Below are 21,175 nucleotides of genomic sequence, written 5' to 3'. Positions count from 1 at the left end.
TGTATGCACTGTGTTCCTTTTATTTCTGCTTCTGGACTGGAGTTTATACCCTCGGATAATCTGCATGTAGTCTTGTAGTTTGTGTTGTGTAATACTAGATTGCCCCTGGTAATTAATACATTAGCAAAGTCAAATTACGCATAGACGTACCCTGGTCGTGCTTTATGTGCCTGGTAGGGCTTTAGCTGAAACTTGAAAACGAGATTGGGTATAGTACAATCAGAATAAGTAGATGTGACAGAAAAGATAAACTGAGAGCTGATATAATTCTCAACCGGTCCCCACTTGAGTCATGAACTAGATCACAACACATGCTTCGTATGGAACGCACATGATCGAGTATGTATACGCATAATTCCACGATGCTCCACAGGTATAAAAAAAATGCAATGTAGCTGCATGTCTAATATATTGGATTGGATTGACTTTTGAGTTTTTGTTGTAGAGTTTGCTGGCACGTGTATAGAATGGAAAAAATGGGTAATGTACATGTGTGTTTTGGACGCATGTGGGGAGGCAACAAGAATGATAGATATGGAAGAACGTGTTCATCGGATATCAAACGACACACCAGAAATACAAAGACCGTTGGAGCAGATAGATACAGAAAAGCAGGGCCTATCATAATCCCTAATAGGACATCTTCGTCGCAAAAGAGGGGGCGTGTGGTGGGTGTCACCAGGAAAAGGAGTGCGAAAGCGAACGGGGCTCCTCGGCCGAGGGCTTTCGGAGTGAAGCAAAGAGGGCTAGAAGCTGGGCTGCTTCCAAACCACCAGGTTCCTGCCAGAAAGTGGACGAGGCGGTCTGCTGCATGGCGAGATCGTAGCAGGTATCGAGGAGCGCATTGGTGTTCTCTGGCGAATCCTTGATTCGGACCTTCATGGCGACAGCCATGGCAAGGAAGACGTGGAAACGGGCCATTGGCATAGATGGCGAGGCCTCCATTAGTACGGGGCGCTGTGGGTTGGGATACACGGCTTCACAAAATCGGGAGAAGAGTGGGGGAGAAATAGAGTAGGCTCGGTAGTCCAGGGCCTCCAGATGTTGAACAAATTCCGTCGTTAGGGTCTCGGCTTCAAAACGACTTGGCAGCGGGGTAGTTGCGAGAGCACGACTCCGGTCTGTGAAACTTGATCGTGATGAGGCTGGACCAGGGCTCTCTGTATGGCGAGCGGCGAAGATGCCTTGTCGCGGCAATCGGGGTGCTGGTGCTAATGGGAGAATGTCGTCTTCAACTTCGGGAATTGGAGACATGGCCTGATCGCAACTTCCTTGGGATTGAGAAGAGGTGGACGTTTTTCGTGAATGGTCCCGGCTATTGGGGTGAAGCTGACTGGACCCCGCTCCGGCCATGAACTCCCATGATGGCGCCGTGTGCATGTCGGTTGACGATGCAAAAGATTTGCTGCTACTGGGTGCGGGCGGGTACGAAGGGGTATGTTGAGAATGTGGTAGTGCGGAACCGGGGGTGGCGGATTCGGGGGACGAGGCACGCGTGGTACCTAACCATAATGAAGGTACTGGTGAAGACGGAGACGAGAAGTTGGGGAAAGGCTCACATTCGTCTATAGCGATGGCGGGCATACTGGCGCTCTTGGTGGAGAATGCGCGTAGATCCAGATTATCGGCTGTGAAGGTTGCAGGGATGGTCGTGTCGAGGTTGAGGTGGGTCGCTGGTGGCGCTTGCCAATCGAACGATGTTGGTGTATTGGCCATCAAGTTTTGATCAATCGACTCCATACCATGCATGGGCGCATTGACATGTCTTGCCAATTGGGCCTCAAGTTGATGTATTCGTCCTTCCAGTGCTTCTCGATGCTCGCTTGAATGGGATTAGTGAACTGCAGCATCATGTGACCACGCGAGCACGCGGTTTAGGGCGCCAAGAACTCACGACGCGACCACTTCTTTCGGTTTCTGCGTTCTCACACATTGTATGGCAAAGCGTTTGCAGGTCGAGCACGGCGTCTCGCCGTCGCATCGAATCTTTCTCCTTCTGCATCGCTCGCAAGCATTGGAGACGGACTTGCGCCTCGGCTGCCAGTCTTTGACTGCGGTAGGAGAGAATCGTGCAGGACCTTCGCCTGCAGGAAGAGATGCTTTTCCGGCGTTAGCATGTCACGGTTGAAGAGCAAGAAAGGTGCCAAGCTTACTGAAGGGGCACATGCTGGAGGCCAATGTTGAGGGTTCCGCGTCGGATGGTGAGGCTTCCGGCGGAATTTATTCAGATATGGACTAACGAACGGACAATGATGGCTAGACGGCAGGGTGGGAAAGGAGGGCGTGGCGGAGGGCGAGATCTGTGTTTGTTTTACATGCCGCAGAGGGTGGTGATGACAGACTATCAGAGGGTGACTAATCGTGTGCAACTGCCCCAGGAAGCAAGGCTGACCGTGTCTCGACACACTTTTCAGACACTTGGCTCCGCACCATAGGGTGCGACACAAGCTCCAGCGCATCTTGGACGTCTCGCCTCCTCATAGGCGTAGACGTGCGACGGCAAGGTTATGCGTGTCGCATCAACCTTCCGTCGGCCTGTCAGGCTTCTGGAATTTCGGCGGACCAGATGGTTGGGTTTGAAAGCGGACCAGTGCCCGTCCTCCGCATCTGCAGCATCACTGTCGCACAGACACCCCACGGCCGAATCCTACGACATTCAAAACCGTGGGTCCAACGCTTGCTTGCCCGTTTCTTTTATCGGATTCGCATGCACTTCAAGGCAGACTTGGAACCGAGAAACGGTGGATATGGTTGACTTGCTTGGACTTTTGCCCAACCCGACGGCGGCATTGGCGTCGTCGGACTAATTTAGTTAACCCCTCGGCCGACACGGTGCATACACACAAGCAGCATCTATATAGCGCCGACGAACCCACTCATAGGCAAACCTTCTAGCAACTGCCGCTGCCGAGGTACTGTACGTATCAAACCCCACGCTCTCCTCCCGTGTCACAATGTCAGACCCCATCGCTTGGCAATCGCGACTCAGCGTGTCAGCAAACAATGGCCAGCCTAAGCGCTGTGCGTTGTAGGCGACGCGTGGTCGGTACCGCCCACGTTACGTCAAACAGAATCTCATTCATGACATCAGACTTGCATTGAACCAAACGACAGGGACGAGCACGTTGTGCTGCAATGCGACTAGATGCGGCATAATGGTCCATCACTCGACTGAACCCCTACGATACCCTTGTCGTCAATCGCCCAACCCTCAGTGCCGACACCATGATGCACGTAGAACAACATGTTGGCGTCGTATTTGTTTTTGGTCTGCTGCAGCCTCGCATAGTTTGACCCCCAGAAGGCCTGCTGCCAATCAGGCTCGGCGATATCGGCTTCATTCCCATATGCACCACCAGTCGGGCTTGTCTCGCGAAGAGGGGCCATGATCTGGGTCGTGAGCGCCTCCGACGCTGCTTTCCACCCCGCTGCCGTCTGCTCCGTGACTGAATTGATCACGATCATCTGTGCCTCTTCGGTCCGGAAGGCCGGGTTGACCGAGTTCATGTTACTGTTTTCCAGGTCAGCAGGTCGCTGGTGATACATGTTCACCATCATTGCATTGTTGACAGCCTGCTGCACAGCCGCAAATGTCTGATCCCGAATGTCCGGAGTTTCCCAGTTGTCAGATGTCACTAAACGGTTGGCAGGGATAGCACCCGCACCACCGACGTAGTAGTTCAGGGTACCGAATGTGGCCTGGTAAGCTGGGTAGAAGCTGTTATAGTAGCTTGTGTTGGCCTTGAGCTCGATACCGAGCGAGGCGCACTTGTCATAGAATGGCTTGATCAAAGCCTCGTACTCCTCGACCGACTTATCCGTCGCGAAGAATGGCGCCATAGTCCACATATATGTGCCGGGGCCGAGCTTCATAAGCGAAAAGTACGAGTACGTCTTCGCCTTGTTGTACATGGGTATGTTATCATAAAAGAACCTGAAGGCTTCCCAGAATTTCTCCGCAGTGATCGTCTCAGATGTCATCACAGTCCAAGCAGAGGTGGTGACTGGAACTCTGCGATGAACCTTGACAACAGCAGATGTGACTACACCAAAGGTCCCACCGCCTCCACCAAGCATGGCCCAGTAGAGATCGCCGTTGACCTTTGGAGTGACAGTAACGAAACGGCCACTGGCAAGAACCACTTCTAAAGCGACAACCTGATCGGAGCCGACACCAAACAGTTGCATCAGAGGTGAATGGCCACCGCCTGCTGAGTAGCCGCCTGTAACTCCAACTGTCGGGCAAATTCCGGCGATAGCAGAGACACCATACTTGTCCGCAGCCTGGTATAGCTCAAATCCTTGGACACCAGCACCGAGCTTGAACACGGGACCCTTGTACACGGAGCTTTCGTAATTCTCCATGTACCTGATGTCTTTTAGGCCGTGAGTCCAGATGCTAAGCGCGCCTTTTCCGACTGAGCGACCGTTGTAGTCGTGACCTGTGTTGCGGACGACTAACCGAAGGTTGAGATTACGCGCGAGGTTCACGGCCAACTGTATTTGCGCAACATTGTTGACCTTCACGGCGTAATCCGAGTAGCCACCCTGTGTGCAACTGCCATTGGCGGAGTCTCCTGATGAAGGAATCGGGCAGGTCATCCCATAGTACAAAGGGTTCATCAGTGCGCCGTTGTCGTTATAGCTGGGCTGTTTAGCTGACATGCTGCGGTATGGAGAGCTAATTACGTACTAGATCTCCTCGGCATCAAAATTTTTGACCAGGTCTGCACATTTGGCAGCATCGTAGTTTCCATATACAGAGTTCTTGTAGCAGGGTGAGCCAATAGGAACAACCTTCTGCAAAGCACCACCCAGTAGGGCGTCGAATGCATCCCACACGGCGCCGCTAGGGTACAAACCATCACCCGGCATCGTTTTGCAACGGAGCGCCCTACGGGCGCGACGAGCGCGTACCGATAATGTGGAGTTTGAAGTATCCTCAAAGTCAAAGTGCGATGCGTGTTCCGCGAATTTGGCATCCTCTCGGATTGCGGCCACAGCACTGTCTGTCAACTGTACAGCCTCGAAGTCAAAGAGTGGAAGATTTGCAGGCGTCACATCGGCAGCCAGTGTTTCTGCCGCAGGTGGTACAGTAATTGCAAATGTTGCTGATGCGAGCGCAGCGTAGGCCAAATAACGAGTGAGTAACATATCCAACATCTTGAGCATTGGACTGCTGGGCGTATGAGGAGAGTTGAAGAACAGGTCGTCCCTTTGACAGTTATGTTCGCACCTGGACGCCTTACAGCGTCTTCTGAGGATTCGCCACAGACATGCATGCAGCGTTGGGCGATCCCATTCCTTCGCACCCGGGTGTCATAAAATACTAGACATACCAGTGTGAAAAGCCACTGTAGCCGCCAGACACGTCTATTGGGTGCTTACCCACACTGTCCAGTATTTTATGACACCCATTTCTTCGCAAACTATCTACCAAATCGTGGGATGCAATCTGCCAATTTCGTACTATAGGCATGGCAAAACATATCAAGGACGCTCGGCTCGCGGTTCTACAGTACGCGAGAACGCCACTGGCGGGTAAGTTAAACATGGGTCGGGATCAGCGTTCCGATCGCACTATTCGACCCATTGCAGAGGAAGGCTTGGTAAAAGCTCCAAAGAACTGTCAATAGCCACAATGGGATGCATCACGAAGATGGCTGAGAAGAAGGGAAGATGGAAAACAGCACGTAAAGACTACTGCCTACCATGTCCCATAGTAGTGCCAACATATGCAAACTTCTCTTCGGCCTCGCCTATATGATCCTAGTCACACGAAGGATGCGCTTTCATAACACATGTACGCTCTATACTCTATTTTCTCGACTCCTGCATGCGGAACATACGATCATTCGGCAGCTATATTGTGCAAAAGATACTACGGTATATGCCGCTCTGCTAATTCGTGGGAAACTGCATAGCCAGGCATTGTTATCAGTGGAACGGCCTCGAACTATTAGAGGCGACGATGGTACTAACGAAAGCGTCAGGAATGGTTCTGGTGGAAGACTATGTATCTAGTAATCGCAACAGATTGACCGATATCATGGCATAGTTACTAGATTAGAGCTGAAGAACATCTCTCTGACATAAAATGCCATTGACGAATTCGGTACGCAGAATCGGATGCGTGCGGCACTCGTCTTGTTGAGCTCGTCGCTTGGCTCGGCTATACTTTCTACTTTCTACGCCTCTGTCAATCGGTGTGTCCTTAATTTTCGGGTGCATAGTCCCTATCACAGCTATTTTGGTAGACGCATGCCTGCTGATCGCAATCGCAATTATGGAATCAGCGCCTTGGCAACAGACATACGGCCATCCTGACCAGTTCCTAGTGTTAGTGATAACGAGGAAGGGAGAGCGCTTAACCGTGCGATCAAGCACCGTCCTTGATAGAGTGGTAGAGAAAAAGGAAATCACACCTCCGCAATCGAAGGGTTTAGCGCCTGGGCGAAAAAACGCGTCACTGGCAAAACGAGGCGTCAAGCGAAACGAGCGAAAACTGCTAAGGCAGATCAAATCATGAAGCATCATAACTGTGGAAACCGGCAAAGCTTACGGCACTGGCGATGGAGCTTAGCCGGTCTTGTTCTTGTTGGAGAAGCTGGAGGCGTTCGCATTTAGCTGACCTGCCCGAGATGCCGGCGTTTACACGTTTACACCCGGATCTTGACGCGCGGTATACCCGTTTCAGCGATTTCCCCTCAAACCTCTCCACGGCGGCAAGCCGAATCTCAAGACGTTATATCGATTAATGCCCAGCTGTTTCAAGAGAGTAGAACCATGTCGCGAGTTGATGGAGCAGAAGTAGCCAAGCACAATACCAAGAAGGACTGCTGGATCGTGCTCGATTCAAAAGCGTATAACGTGACAGACTTTCTGCTCGAGCATCCGGGGGGCGCCCCGATCATTTTGAAGAACGCCGGATCGGTGAGTGCAATCGGAGCTATGTGGAGTTGAGTATTGATGTTTGAGCAGGATGCGACAGCAGAGTTCGAAAAGTACCATCCGTTGAGCTACCTAGAGGACTACCTACCCAAAGATGCCTGTCTCGGTCCCGTCGACCCAAACACATTTGGCCACTTGCGCCAAGTCAAGAGCCAAGAATCGACAAAGCCATCCAATACCGACCCAAACTCCAATGAAATCCCGCACGCGAGCCTTTGCGTCTCTGCGACCGACTTCGAAGCCGTGGCTAAAGCAGTAATACCTCACAAGTCATATGTATACGCCTCTGGCTCGGCCAATACCGGTGCATCGATCAAGGGCAACATCGATGACTGGGGCCGTATCAACTTCCGCCCGCGTGTGATGCGTGATGTGGGAGAGGTAGATACGCGCCGCGAGATCTTTGGTCATGGCTCACCCTACCCATTCTATATTTGTCCAATGGGAACGATGGGTGCCATCCACCCGGGCGCCGAGCCAGAGATGATACGCGGGGCAGTGCGAAAGGGCGTACACACAGTAGTCAGTACAGCGAGTTCGAAGAGCAGCGAGCAGATTATGCAAAGTTACAAGGACGAGCAGGAACGGCTCGGTCATGGAAGTCCAACTCAGCTCTTCTACCAGTACTACATGCCTGTAGACAGGAAGAAAGCCATCGAGCTCTTGCATATCGTCAAACGCTGCGGATACAAGGGATTATGGATCACGGTCGATGCACCCATTTTGGGAAAGCGAACCGCGGATCGTTACCTGCAGGCTGAAGAAGCTTTCGCGGTAGGCCTCGCAGAGGAGAGTACAGCGGACTGGGAAGCAGGAGGTGATAATGCTTTCGCACCCGCCATGGGTGGACGCCCTGTTCAGGGTCAACTGAGTCCGCACTTGTCCTGGGCCGATCTCGAGTGGATTCGCAAGGAATGGGATGGGCATATCGTGTTGAAGGGTTTACAATGTGCGGAAGATGCCAAGCTTGCGATGGACTACGGTTGTGATGGTATCTTGCTGAGTAACCATGGGGGTAGACAGCTCCATACCGCACCTAGTGCCCTCATGACGCTCCTGGAGATCCGAACGTATTGCCCAGAGGTCCTGGGAAAGCTGGAGGTGTTCCTCGATGGCGGCTTGAGAGACGGAAATGATGTGCTCAAGGCGTTGTGCCTGGGTGCAACTGCTGTTGGTGTAGGCAGGCCATTCCTGTATGCGCTTGGCGCATATGGGTCGAAAGGTGTTGAGAGGTGTGTTGACAGTAAGTTTGATCGTTCTTGAAAGACTGGGCCGGATACTAATGTCTGATAGTACTCGCGGAAGAGGTGCAAACGGGCATGCGATTGCTGGGGATTACTTCATTGGATCAGTGTAAGCCGGAGATGGTCAACGCGACGCGTTTGCTCAACGAGATGTGGCGACCAGAACCATCAGATCTGAAGAGCAAGCTGTAGTCGCTTAGACTTGGTGCCGACTAGGGATATTTTATACGCTGTCATCGTTGTCGCGCTGTGAGATATTTCATATATAGAGGAAACATAATACATCAGTCTTTTAGTTGCGATAATGGATCAGACTAGCAAAACTAGCGTCTAAAATTCACTAGTCTATGCCCATATTTGGATAGTGCTTTAAGTTTCGTTGACGATCTGTTGATGGTGTTGCCGAGACCGCCGAAAGCCACTGCAAAATTCTCCTGCCCCTCATCGTTCGCCCCAACATACATAGATCGTACCGAACGTCTCTTCCTCTCCCTTTTGAATTTTATCTATGGTTATTTATTTAAAATATTCACATTTCTCCATCAAACAGCAATGGGTGAGATGGCCGAGTTGGTTATGGCGCCAGGTTAAGGTTATCTTAACACATATTCCTGGTCACGAAAGTGGCGTGGGTTCGAGTCCCACTCTCATCAGCTTCGTCTGCTTAGCAGATATCCCAGGATCTTTTTTTTGTTGTTGGGTGGTGGTGAGGCTGGGTAGTGTGAAGTTTGGTTCATAACCCCCACTTAATTTTTTTTTGCGATTAAGCAGCTAAGTTATCGTGTAAAAGGATTTACGTACAGCTAGTTTAGCATGCTAATCTATTATTTACATAAGATTATCTAGTTAATTACACTTCTATACCTAACGTACAAAATTTGTTTAATTTACAGGAAGTTTCAATATTATCTACAGACTAAACTAAAGGCAGCCCAGTATCACCAATCTTCTTCCTTATCTATATCCGAGACCTATTCCCAGCCTTACAAAGCTTTCAACTATCGTATATCGACGACCTATCTCTCACTACGTCATCAACCTCTCTAAAGAAAAATACAAGAGCACTGCAAAAAGAGATAGCTACACTCTTTGCCAAGGGAGAGCAGCTAGACATTATCTTCGACACATCCAAAACAGAGCTAATCCACTTCACCGCTAAGAAGGAGAGGATAGAAAGAGCCCTCATACTCCCAAACAACGACCGGATAGAACACAAAGACACTGTCAAGTGGCTAGGTATCTATCTAGACAACCGACTATCATTCAAATCACATGTGTCTATACGTGTAAGCCAAGCCAGACAAGCTTTCTACAGGCTAGGAAGACTAGCGAACATTGAACTCGGCCTATCAACACACGCTATTAGACAACTATACTTAGTGTTGGTTGGCTTTGCACTAAGTGCGTAAAGGGAAATAACGATAACTAGTAATGCATTCTGTTCGGTGATTCTTATTGATTACGAACATAGCTGCTACGAAGGTATACCTAAGCTCTGCGCAAAGCTAAAGAGAGACCAACAACATCGACTATAGCGAGCCTAGCCTACTTAGGCACAGAAATCAACAAAATACAAAAAACAGAACAACTGATGGAGTACAAGAGGTATACCGACAGGCCCACCAAAAACAGAAGCTCCTACTCAAGGATCTTCAAGCTCAACACACATACAACAATCAAAGTCCCGAAGGGAACACCAAGAGAAATCTCGAGCGCGTTCTACTCACTCAAGCTAGGACATGGATACTTCAACTCCTACTTTAAGAGATTCAACAAGAGAGACTGCAATCTATGTATATGCTACAAACCACAAACACCACAGCATCTACTTCTAGATTGCAAACAGTACAAAACACATCGAAATACACTCAAAGAATCAATACCACACAGACCCATCACCCTCCCACTTCTCCTCCAAACAAAGACAGGCATCAAAGCTACTCTAGCCTTTATTGCAAGTAATGGGATTGGCACGAGAAAATGGCACCTTGGGCAAACCACCGAACAGACAGACACTGTATAAAACTACAAAAATGTTGAGAATATTCCGGTCACCTGTCACGAGGACGCTAAGTCACATGACCCACACCGCTCTATATTAGCCGAGCTTTGTATAGTTAGCAATTGACACACTTACATGCCATGACTGAGAGAGTCATTCTTTCTCAACAGGTTATGAGCCCGGCTTACGCGCTTGCGTGTGCATTGTGAGTGTCCGGAGTGTCGTTTCTTCGATATGGGCAGCAAGCTGGTATATGCGTGTCTACGCCAGAACAACCCAGGAGGTCGTCGCCTTCTATATTCTAAGACACTGGGTCGTCGCCCTGGCTGCCGCGAAGGGTATTAAGTCCTGAAGACACTGGGCCGTCGCCCTGGCTACCGCGAAGGGTATTAAGTCCGAAGAAAAATGGACTATCGTCCGGAGAAGCTGGGAGCGTCTCGAAGATACCTTGGGCGAGTTATACCCAATTCCGACGCGCGAGTCGAAGAGAGCAATGGTTGCTCTATCCCTTTTCAACCAACCTTTTGACAACGATTCGAATACCTACCTACCGACGGTAACCATCGATTCTTCCGAAAACAACTCGAATTGCCTGCCTATCGATAGTAACCTTTCGAGACCTTCTTTTTAAACTAGTAGCTACAGTTCGACAGCTACTTTCAATTCCTTAAACTCGAAAACCTACCGTTTGACGGTGCTCGAAGTTTTTTACTCTCTCGAACGCTACCCACCTACCCCACCCGATTTCTCGATCGATTTTTATCTTCTTTCCAAAGGATTTCGTTAAATAAACGCAAAGAAGCAAAGGCTTATATAACGATGGGGGAGAATAAGGGTGTTAGGGTCTGGAGCCCTGAATAGGACACAGACAAGGAGGCAGGAGCGGAGGAACGGAGCGGGGACAACAAGAGAGGAGAGCGTACATAGCTAGAGTACTGGGAGTACTAAGCTAGGGGAGCGCTAGGATAGAGGAGAGCGTACACAGCTAGAGTACTGGGAGTACCAAGCTGGGGGAGCGCTGGGACAGAGGAGAGCGTACACAGCTAGAGTACTGGGAGTACCAAGCTGAGGGAGCGCTGACTCTCACGTAGGAGTCGAGGGAGAGTCGGTATGTTGGTGATATCGATTCTACCTTGATTTTCAAACGCGAAAATTCTCTCGACCTTCTTCTCGACCTTCTTTCTCGACCTTCTTTCTCGACCTTCTTTCTCGACCTTCTCTCTCGACCTTCTTTCTCGACCTTCTTTCCTCAACTCTTCACTCGGCCGATACCTCACTTTACTTGAGGGACTCGCAACGTAACGGCCACTATAGGGTGACAGGGAGGTTTCATTCTTGTTGACAAGGCACTTCTGGGGGAGTGTTGGAAAGTGCATGCAAGGCGTTCAGTGGAAGCATATAAAGGGAGAAGAAGCTTCGACTGCAAGACCTATACAAAGTAGTGGGTACAGCTGATCGGCTTATGGGGGAGTGTTGAGAATATTCCGGTCACCTGTCACGAGGACGCTAAGTCACATGACCCACACCGCTCTATATTAGCCGAGCTTTGTATAGTTAGCAATTGACACACTTACATGCCATGACTGAGAGAGTCATTCTTTCTCAACAAAAAACAATATTTCCTTATCCAAAAGAGCCCGCTGCTACATCTCTTTCTATTCACCACACTGCTCTTTAGCACCCCGCGCCAATGGAAGACTAGCTCTGAAATTGGAGTACGCAAAACACCACCCAAATTGTACAAGACCCATAGAAACTCCACAACGACCATCATACATAGAACGGCTTAGCCAAAGTCCTACATAGTCACCGACTGATACAGGACTCTAATGGAAATATAATAATAATAATAATAATAATAACCTACCCGCCTGCACTGTCTGTCATCCGGGCCGTTTTCGGTAAAAGCTATGGTGAATTTTGATCTGTGCAAAGGAGAGACTTGTGACATATAATTCCGGTAAACCCATGATTGTCTTGGGGTCGATCGAGGTTTCACCATTTCGTCCGAGTGGTGTGTGTCGGATCGTGAGTATCGGTAGAGACGTCGGCTGCTTGACACTTCGGCCCGACGTCGGCCCACCTTGCGCAGAGCTTAGGTGTACCTTCGTAGCAGCTATGTTCGTAGACAATACGAATACCAATACCAGTCACCAGAAGAACCTCGTTGTTGTTATTCACCCGTACGATCGTACAAGGCCTACCAACACTGATCAGTGATTGCATGGCAGTCACAGACAGTTAGGTTAGAAGAGACAGATCCTATAACCCCGCGCGTTCCCTAGATCGCCTATATCAGCGGCGGAGTTATCTGTGCTAAGTTCACTGTTAGCTGTATCAGGCGTCTCATCCGGCTTGAGACCGACCGTTCCAGCCGTATCAGAGCGTTCCCAGACGCAGTCCATACACGCACCGACCCCCACTTGGTCGCGCCATTGACCCGTGTACAACCCACGACTACCGACGAGTCCCTGGCGAACGCAGCCAGCAAGGCACACGTCAACAATCTACGACAACCGACGTATCCCTGGCGAACGCAGCCAGCACGGCACGCGTCAACAACAAATGGCGAGCGAAACAGCAAGCAGTAATGGAGGCTGTACACTCACACGAGAGGAGTTGCTAGGGACCACAAACCTAAAGGCAAGAGAGTGGCGTCACATTGATCCAAAGATCTGGGACGATGAGATCGAAGCCCCAGACGACGAGGTAGACGGAACTGCAGCAACAACGTACATTGCGCGTGCGATCGCAGACTACACAGACCGGCCAACAGCAGACGCAGAGCTCTTTGGTGAGTTCTGTCAGGACTTTGAAGGCTGGACTGAAGCTATGTTTATGCGCGCGCATGCAACGTATACTAAGGAACTAAAGCGGATCCTCCGCTTTAAGGGCGTGTACACTGGCCGTGTTAACATGCCGCTAAGCGAAGCTGTGGCCAAGCTACTGCACAAGGAGGATTGTCCGAAGTGGCCGGACGATCAGTTCTAATCTACTGCCTTCGACGAGCGGTCAGCGGCGTATATGCTGCAACAGCGGAGGCTACTAGGACGACACACTACGGGATCGGTACAACCTACAAACGTAGGGACAGCGAGTCGAGCGCAGAGCCAAACCTCTGCAAGGGCAAGAGACCAAGACGCAGAGGATCAACAAACCGATGTCCAAGACGAGACCCGCACCCGTACCTAGGTCAGCCAACAACTAGCAGATCCGCTTGTAGAGACAATTGAACGGACACCACAGGCAGACGGGCGACACCAGGCGGACCAGCGACAGCAAAGTCATCAACCTCGCTTAACGTACAACAACTTTGACAGATTCCGCGAATACACGCCAGCATACCCACAACGCCCAAAGGGACTGAGCGTCCCTCCAATTATACCTTCAGGGGATACAGACCTATACAAGGCAGTTCCCCTAATCGAGTTTAATAATAGGAAACTAGATCCGAAGACAATCAATGTCTTTACAAAGATGTGGGATCGTGAGAAGAAATACACAGGGAAGCCGTACGACCTCCTAGACGACAAATTGAAGATCTTCTACAGCATCTGCTATCACGCAGACATTCAGCCAGACCAATTCCATGCAGTCTTTCCACGGATCCTGGAAGGCCGTGCGCAAGACTACTACCTCCACTTCGTTGATCAGCGGACAGATACATTCTTGACTGTATACACGAAGCTTAAGAACCACTTCGACACGGACGTCAACCACAGTCACTACTATGCAGACTGGACGACGACATCCTTTGCTAAAGTCCATAAGGAGAATCCTGACAAGACACTCCATGAGGTCCTTGACATTATGCTAGACAAACTCCAGTTATGCCAGAGGGCGCTTGGACAGCAGTATATGGGAGAATATGCGCTCCGGACCACAGTAATCACAGCATGTCGAGGCGTTAAAGAGTTCGCAATGGCGCTCTACAGGCCGTCTCTGGAGTGCGAGGTCCTGTTTGGAGACCTACGCTCTTCGATCGAAAACTCACTCGCTATGACTACCTCTGTCAACTTCACTGAGGTAGACCAGGATAACCAGTACTACTTGGACCGCCGGTACAACAGCAATAGAAGAACCCGAGGTGGATCCTAAGGTAGAGGCGGAACTAGAGGCGCATCTCACGAAGGCGAACAACGCTTTGATAGTAGCCGTGGATCTAAGCCACGCTGGAAGAAGAAGTGCTTTGTCTGCCAGAAGGAAGGATGCTGGTCTACAAACCACACAGACGAGGAGCGTAAAGCTGCACGCACGCAGTTCTTCTCTGCATGTCACTTTACAGGTGGACAGCCGCCCATTGACTTTGTTTCTGCTCGAGGACCGCTATACACGATCTCTGTACCAAGGTATCCTCCCGGATACAGGCGCTGCCAACGTATCTACAGTTGGCAAAGAGCAGTATCTTGCACTCACACGAGAAGATCCAACAGTCAAGATAGACACATCTACAGCTGGAAAGCATCTATCAAATTCGGAAAAGGCGAGGCTACAGCGTCTATTGGAACAGTGCAGGTCTCTACAGAGATTGGGAAGATCAACTTCGAAGTGCTCGAGGCGCCTACACCGTTCTTGCTGTGCCTTGCAGATATGGACCGCTTAAAAGTCTACTTCAATAACACTACAGATGAGCTTGTTCAGGACAAGATACGCATCCCTGTTCTACGCAAATGGGGACACCTGGTTCCATCTCAACAAGAGAGAGAGCAACGGTGTTTCTCACTGAGACAGAGCTGAGACGGCTCCATCGCCGGTTTGGACACCCAGCTGTCACGCGACTAGTTAAACTCTTAAAGGACGCTGGCCATAACGACTTTGAAGAGAGAACCCTAGAGGAGGTCACTAAATTCTGCCACCACTGCCAGCTCCACAGCTCCGCGCCGCGCCGATTCAAATTCACTCTGAAGGATGATCACCACTTCAACTATGAGATCCTGGTGGATGTGATGTATCTCAGCGGCAAGCCAGTATTACATGTGGTTGATTCTTCAACTGCTTTCCAAGGCGCAAAATTCCTCAGCGCTATCTCAGCTAAGGAGACATGGCAGGCACTGCGGATGCTATGGATCGACACGTATCAAGACCACCAGACATCATCACACATGATGCAGGCACCAACTTTGCAAGCGCAGAGTTCCGTGCTGAGGCAAAGATCATGGGAGTTACATGCAAGCAGGTGTCTACAGAGGCTCACTGGTCGGTGGGCAAGACTGAGAGATACCACGCACCACTTCGCCGAGCATGGGATATACTCCATGACGAGCTCCAAGACGATATGTCCGATGAAGCGATCCTTCAAATGGCCGTGAAAGCTGTCAATGACACCGCTGGACCCGATGGTCTAGTCCCGACTCTACTAGTCTTTGGAGCATACCCACGAATGACTACAGAGTCGCCGCCGGCACTTCAATAGTTAGGCGCAGCGAGGCTATTCAAAAGGCGACGAAAGCCCTGCGCAAACTGCAGAGCGCCAAGTTGCAGACGCATTGAACGCCCGCAATGGACCAGCCACTGCAGACATGCTAGCACTCCCACTCCAGAGTGAAGTCTTAGTATGGAGAGAGAGTGATGGCTGGAATGGCCGTACAAGATCGCCAGTATAGACGGCCACAACGTTACTGTCGATATGGTCAATGGTCCAACAACATTCAGATCTACTGTCGTCAAGCCATACTACAGACCGGACCATCTTTGGAGCGACCCCGATGCGCCACACGCGCTGAATGAGCCGCATGAGCCGGTAGCAGTACCACCGGCAGTGCAACCACGCAAGAGAGGCCGCCCTCCAGGATCAAAGAACAAGCGGAAGGGGCACGCGTACATCACCAAGAAGGAGCAGGACGATCTTGAGCTAGCTATCAAGCTACGTAACGATGGAGTTATCACAAACCCAGGCGCACCCTTTGAAGCATCTGATGACCAAGAGATCAGCGACCTCGTAGGTCGTGGAGTCTTCAAGTTTGAGCAATACGACGAGAGGCTACACAGCAAGATCCGGATCTTCAAGTCACGCCTGGTACGTGAGGTCAAGGGAAAGACAACCAAGCTATGAGAAATCCCGCCTGGTTATCCAAGGCTACCAGGACCACGGCAAAGAGGCTATCCTGACGCAATCTCCAACCATCCAGCGATGCAGCCAGCGCCTGATTATGTCGCTGGCGCCCGAGATGGTACAACGCGGAATGAACATAGAGCTCCGTGATATCACGCAGGCGTATCCCCAGGCGCAGACAACCCTGAAGAGGACGATACTCGCACATCTTCCTACTGAGCTGGTACCACGATATCCGAGGGGCACGCTACTCCATGTGATCAAGCCACTGTATGGAATCGCAGAGGCAGGAGTCCACTGGTGGACAACCTATCATGGGCACCATTGCAAGGAACTGGACATGGCAACATCTACGTACGACCCATGCCTGTTAATCACAAAAGCGACACCAGCATCTTCGGCATCGTTGGCATGCAAACAGATGACACTCTCATGCTTGGGACACCCGCGTTCTCGTTACTTGAAGAGAAAAAGATCCAGAAGGCAGAGTTTAGATCGAAACCAAAGTCTGTCCTTACACCAGAAATTCAATTGGATTTTAATGGATGTACACTCACGATCGACGCTAGCAAACCAATTCTGAACCTTAGGCAGAAAGGACAAGGAGGAAAGATCAAACTTGTGGACGTTAGGGCACCCGACCGCGCGCAACAGTACACAGAGCAGCGCGCCCGCGGAGCGTACATCGCATCAACATGCCAACCAGAGGCGTCATTCGATCTGTCCGTCGCCGCTCAGGCGCAGCAACTATCAGATGAGGACATCAAGGCACTCAACAAGCGCCTGAAGTGGCAGATAGAACCTCGATCGTGGCCTCCGTTACATCACTGTCAATCTCACGGAGGCTAAGTTGATGGTCTTCGTAGACGGCTCCTTTGCTAACAACAAGGACCTCAGCTCACAGCTCGGCTTTGTCCTCATGCTCGTCAACGAGTCTATTGACGCTAACACCTTCACAATCCAAGGCAACATAATCCACTACAGCTCTACAAAATGTAAGCGCGTCACAAGGAGCGTACTAGCCTCTGAGATTTATGGCATGGTCAACGGCTTTGATATAGGCATCGCTATTGCCACTACCTTAAGAATAGTCACAGAACGACTTAGAATACCTGAGGTTCCCTTGGTTGTCTGTACAGACATGTAAGCGCGTCACAAGGAGCGTACTAGCCTCTGAGATTTATGGCATGGTCAACGGCTTTGACATAGGCATCGCTATTGCCACTACCTTAAGAATAGTCACAGAACGACTTAGAATACCTGAGGTTCCTTGGTTGTCTGTACAGACTCGTACTCCTTGTACGAGTGCCTCGTTAAGCTTGGAACAACGAAGGAGAAGCGCCTTATGATCGACATCATGGCGCTGCGTCAATCATATGAGCGTCGCGAGATCACTGAGATCCGCTGGATCAATGGTGACGATAATCCTGCTGACGCCTTCACGAAGGCATCGCCAAACCGCGCTCTTGAACGCTTTATTGACGGCAACAAGCTGACAGTCCGAGTAGATGGATGGGTGCAGAGGCCAACAAGCTTTGATGTTTAATGCTACACACACTGTCACTACCGATACTTTGATGTTTAATGCTACACACACTGTCACTACCGATACAAGCAGAGTTACTAGCTATCCAGAAAGAAAAGACTTCCAGTGTCGGATCGTGAGTATCGGTAGAGACGTCGGCTGCTTGACACTTCGGCCCGACGTCGGCCCACCTTGCGCAGAGCTTAGGTGTACCTTCGTAGCAGCTATGTTCGTAGACAATACGAATACCAATACCAGTCACCAGAAGAACCTCGTTGTTGTTATTCACCCGTACGATCGTACAAGGCCTACCAACAGTGTGAGTGTTTTCGGACCAAGGCCGGACCAGCATTTTAATATGACCTTGCACGCCGCGCCCTGTACCTGTCCGCCTAGTAATCAGCCCTAAGCAGGCCGCGTTGCGTTTTCACAGCATGATCCGTCAGCCTGCATCCTACTGTATGGCTGCATGGTTCGAATTCAAATTCGAATGTCGCTCAAGAGTAGATGAGGCAATAAAACACCTGCCTCCAACATCGTATCCTCAACCACTGATTTCTCGCATGCTAGCGTTAAATGACGAGACGTTCCAAGGGCTTCGTAGCGTTTGTTCCATCGTCACCCCCTCCCCCCCGGTTGCATGGATGCCGTACCCCTCCCCGCGAATACAGGATACTTGCAGGAAGGACTCTGATGACACATAGTTCAGGGCCCACCGGACTCACACCTCCTAGTATCTTCTCAGAGTCTGCCGGGTACTCAAATGCCTAAATAACCCATTGCTCAATATTATGCAGTTGATGCCGTAAACCTGGGGGCATGTAGCCTGTTCGAAAGGTCTCGTTTGCTCTGTAGTATTGCTCAACAATAATGCCAACGTCTAAGTCACTGGGGCTGTCCATGCTTGCTCACCCGGTATGTCTTCGCCACTAGCAATACGTATATGCCGTATACGCAATGAGCCATGATGATGATGAACATTTAGCTTTGTAACTACACCGAACCTAGTCCGCAGCCTGAGACGCACTAGCGTTGGCGCAAGCCAAGTGAATATGGGAAAAGAAGCGGGTCTTGTGCAGTATGTACAGTTCTCGGCCGAGCATTGCATCTAGTGTTGCAAATAGAGGCCCAGCATCTATACAATGCGAAGCGAATTGTTCCAAGGCTAACACGACATTGTGACGTTACATGCGTCGAGAAGCGGTGTTTGTAGGAGCACGGCATAGATAGCGGCCAAAGGTCCAGTATAGCGATGAGAACGTCTGTAAAGTAAATTTTTTGTTTCGACGGAGAAATGAGATGCCAATGTGGCGGAGTTGTTTGGACTTGGTGAGTACTATCCGGCTTTGTACTTGGATATTCCCAGCAACCTTCTTTTCCACCATGGACACTCCCAGAACGAAGCCTACGCTGCTTAACCCGATAACCACATCAGATACGTGTTTATATACCGTTTTGTTATTGAGCAGCCCACGAGCGGAAGGCGAGAAAATCGCAGCATGTAGTGGGGACTGTCACGCTGCGTCCACCATTGGAATGCAGAAAGAACGGTAATAGCAGACGTAGAATGAGCCCAAGAAGGAAGAGAACCAGTGGGATAAGCGATCTGCTATTGGAGAAGGCGCGTAAGAGGTAGCTGCGGACACTGCTAACATATTGACATTGTTCTTTGTGTCTGCGAATCAGGGAGGCTGATGGGGTGTTGGACAAGGAACGTGAATGCCGGTCCTACCCATGGCCACATACAGGAAGAGGATACTCAGATGAGCCTGCGCCGACGGTAAAGTTCGTAAAGAGAGGATGTGGTCGCCACCCGAGTTCTTCAGGACGGGATAAAGCCATCACATGTCATCAAGGAGTATGTCTTCTGGTATTCTGCGAAGAAGTTTTTCAGACTACAAACATATAAAGTTGACAAATAATGAGCTTCCGCCAGCCCAAAGGGTTCTACAAATCAAGGAGTATAACGAGGATACTTGCAAGCGATTCCCCTCTCCTGCAGGTGCGGGGCCCCGATCGACTAGGCCCCTAGACATGTCACGTGCAAGCGCAGCCTAGCGTGCTTGGCGTGGATCGCGAATTCGAGCTATCCGCAACTTCACCTCTTGGGTGAAATCACGCCTAATCTAAACACTCGACATCAAACAGTCGCTCCGAGATGGCGGACAAAATGGAGGGCGTGGTAATGGGCGGCGGCCTTGTAGACCCCAGCAAATACCCTGTACCCATCGAAACGTAAGTGCGATCATGTCCGAAAGGTAGGTGGCCCCCTTGATGCTAATGGAGAATTATAGTATCTACGTGAGTTGCCACTTGAGGGCGCCTGCAACGCACTCACATTAAATTCGGTGGCGCGATTGCTGACGGCACTAGGTCAACAACCTCGAGGAGCGCGTAAAGATCGACACGATGAAGCAAGCTCTCACCCGCGTCTTCCAATACTACGGCCCAATCCTGGATGTAATAGCTAAGAGTAGTCTCAAGCGCAAAGGCCAAGCGTTCATTGTCTTTGACAGCGAGAAGGCAGCGCTAGAGGCGGTTGAGGAGATGAACGGGTTCGAAATGTACGGCAAGGTTATGAAGGTGCACAGGGCGAAGACTCACAGCGACGAGACGGTCAAGCGAAAAGCACCCGACATGTTTGAGGATCACAAGAGGAAGCGGTTGACGCTCAAGGGTATGCATCGGCTGCCATGTCTACACAGGCCATGCGCTGACGGGTACAGATTTCAAGCGCGCAGAAGAAGACGCCAAAGCGCAAGCCAACCCGATTGCAGCGGAAAAGCCGCGCGCAGCCAAAACTGGAGCAGCCGCCATTCCCGACGAATACGTACGACCAAACAAGACGCTCTTCCTGCAGAACATTCCCCGGGATGTCGACGAGGACACGCTTACAGCGATATTCGAGCGCTTCGAAGGCTTCAAGGAAGTACGCTTGGTGTCTGTCCGAGCTGTGGCTTTTGCCGAATTCGAGAACGAGCAGTTTGCCATTACAGCCAAAGAAGCGACGGCGAACAACCCGATCGGCGCCGAAGGCAAGCCGATGAAGGTCACGTACCAACGGCAACAGTAGGTTACTGCGTAACTATGGATTTATTGCTATGGATTTTATGCTTTCATGATACCTCGTTCGACATTTGTTTCAGATACAGGCCCATGCAATAGATGCCCTGATTATCCGAAAATTGCATTTTTACAGTTTTAACCCTGGTACAATACTTATCTCGCATTACAGTCTCGACAAGCCCGCAGTTGTAGCCGTAAGAAACACGTGGCCGAACAATGCTGTAAAAGCATATGAGGAGGCTCAAGTGTTCAAGCAGGAATGCAAGCATCATCAGTCTGAGCATCGCCCCAACAGAAGGTACCGAGATGGAGCCTATCACTAAGGCGTCTGCCGG

General features: G+C 50.5%; 10 protein-coding genes across 10 annotated transcripts; 7 read left to right on the top strand and 3 right to left on the bottom strand.

Annotated features, from left to right (window-relative positions):
* Window positions 1-94: 94 nt before the first annotated feature.
* PtrM4_034650 (uncharacterized protein) lies at window positions 95-1,749 on the bottom strand (the record flags this gene model as incomplete). Its single annotated transcript, XM_066104088.1, has 2 exons — window positions 95-105; window positions 705-1,749. The coding sequence occupies 2 exons, from the start codon at window positions 1,747-1,749 to the stop codon at window positions 95-97; spliced, it is 1,056 nt and encodes a 351-aa protein (XP_065966290.1).
* Window positions 1,750-3,141: 1,392 nt separating this feature from the next.
* PtrM4_034640 (uncharacterized protein) lies at window positions 3,142-5,163 on the bottom strand (the record flags this gene model as incomplete). Its single annotated transcript, XM_001939283.1, has 2 exons — window positions 3,142-4,645; window positions 4,694-5,163. 2 exons carry the CDS (start codon window positions 5,161-5,163, stop codon window positions 3,142-3,144), a joined length of 1,974 nt encoding a protein of 657 aa, XP_001939318.1.
* A 1,623-nt stretch (window positions 5,164-6,786) lies between these two features.
* On the top strand, window positions 6,787-10,218 carry PtrM4_034630 (LldD, L-lactate dehydrogenase (FMN-dependent) and related alpha-hydroxy acid dehydrogenase; the record flags this gene model as incomplete). Its single annotated transcript, XM_001939282.2, has 5 exons — window positions 6,787-6,933; window positions 6,982-8,194; window positions 8,245-8,304; window positions 9,132-9,596; window positions 9,731-10,218. 5 exons carry the CDS (start codon window positions 6,787-6,789, stop codon window positions 10,216-10,218), a joined length of 2,373 nt encoding a protein of 790 aa, XP_001939317.2.
* Window positions 10,219-12,762: 2,544 nt separating this feature from the next.
* On the top strand, window positions 12,763-13,188 carry PtrM4_034620 (uncharacterized protein; the record flags this gene model as incomplete). Its single annotated transcript, XM_066104087.1, has 1 exon — window positions 12,763-13,188. One exon carries the CDS (start codon window positions 12,763-12,765, stop codon window positions 13,186-13,188), a length of 426 nt encoding a protein of 141 aa, XP_065966289.1.
* Window positions 13,189-13,221: 33 nt separating this feature from the next.
* Window positions 13,222-15,610, top strand: PtrM4_034610 (uncharacterized protein; the record flags this gene model as incomplete). The annotated part of the gene is made up of 5 exons (XM_066104086.1): window positions 13,222-13,381; window positions 13,409-14,258; window positions 14,301-14,880; window positions 14,931-15,271; window positions 15,325-15,610. 5 exons carry the CDS (start codon window positions 13,222-13,224, stop codon window positions 15,608-15,610), a joined length of 2,217 nt encoding a protein of 738 aa, XP_065966288.1.
* A 213-nt stretch (window positions 15,611-15,823) lies between these two features.
* Window positions 15,824-16,249, top strand: PtrM4_034600 (uncharacterized protein; the record flags this gene model as incomplete). The annotated part of the gene is made up of 1 exon (XM_066104085.1): window positions 15,824-16,249. One exon carries the CDS (start codon window positions 15,824-15,826, stop codon window positions 16,247-16,249), a length of 426 nt encoding a protein of 141 aa, XP_065966287.1.
* Window positions 16,250-16,612: 363 nt separating this feature from the next.
* Window positions 16,613-17,098, top strand: PtrM4_034590 (uncharacterized protein; the record flags this gene model as incomplete). Its single annotated transcript, XM_066104084.1, has 1 exon — window positions 16,613-17,098. One exon carries the CDS (start codon window positions 16,613-16,615, stop codon window positions 17,096-17,098), a length of 486 nt encoding a protein of 161 aa, XP_065966286.1.
* A 508-nt stretch (window positions 17,099-17,606) lies between these two features.
* Window positions 17,607-17,795, top strand: PtrM4_034580 (uncharacterized protein; the record flags this gene model as incomplete). The annotated part of the gene is made up of 1 exon (XM_066104083.1): window positions 17,607-17,795. One exon carries the CDS (start codon window positions 17,607-17,609, stop codon window positions 17,793-17,795), a length of 189 nt encoding a protein of 62 aa, XP_065966285.1.
* Window positions 17,796-19,288: 1,493 nt separating this feature from the next.
* Window positions 19,289-19,429, bottom strand: PtrM4_034570 (uncharacterized protein; the record flags this gene model as incomplete). The annotated part of the gene is made up of 1 exon (XM_066104082.1): window positions 19,289-19,429. The coding sequence occupies one exon, from the start codon at window positions 19,427-19,429 to the stop codon at window positions 19,289-19,291; it is 141 nt and encodes a 46-aa protein (XP_065966284.1).
* Window positions 19,430-19,944: 515 nt separating this feature from the next.
* PtrM4_034560 (RNA-binding protein (RRM domain)) lies at window positions 19,945-20,847 on the top strand (the record flags this gene model as incomplete). Its single annotated transcript, XM_001939280.2, has 4 exons — window positions 19,945-20,009; window positions 20,069-20,075; window positions 20,148-20,451; window positions 20,501-20,847. 4 exons carry the CDS (start codon window positions 19,945-19,947, stop codon window positions 20,845-20,847), a joined length of 723 nt encoding a protein of 240 aa, XP_001939315.2.
* Window positions 20,848-21,175: the final 328 nt, after the last annotated feature.

Source organism: Pyrenophora tritici-repentis, chromosome 1 (assembly GCF_003171515.1).
Source record: "Pyrenophora tritici-repentis strain M4 chromosome 1, whole genome shotgun sequence".
NCBI classification, from domain to species: Eukaryota; Fungi; Ascomycota; class Dothideomycetes; order Pleosporales; family Pleosporaceae; genus Pyrenophora; species Pyrenophora tritici-repentis.
The sequence above is the reverse complement of the archived record's forward strand: the minus strand, read 5'-3'. Positions and strand labels throughout refer to the sequence as shown.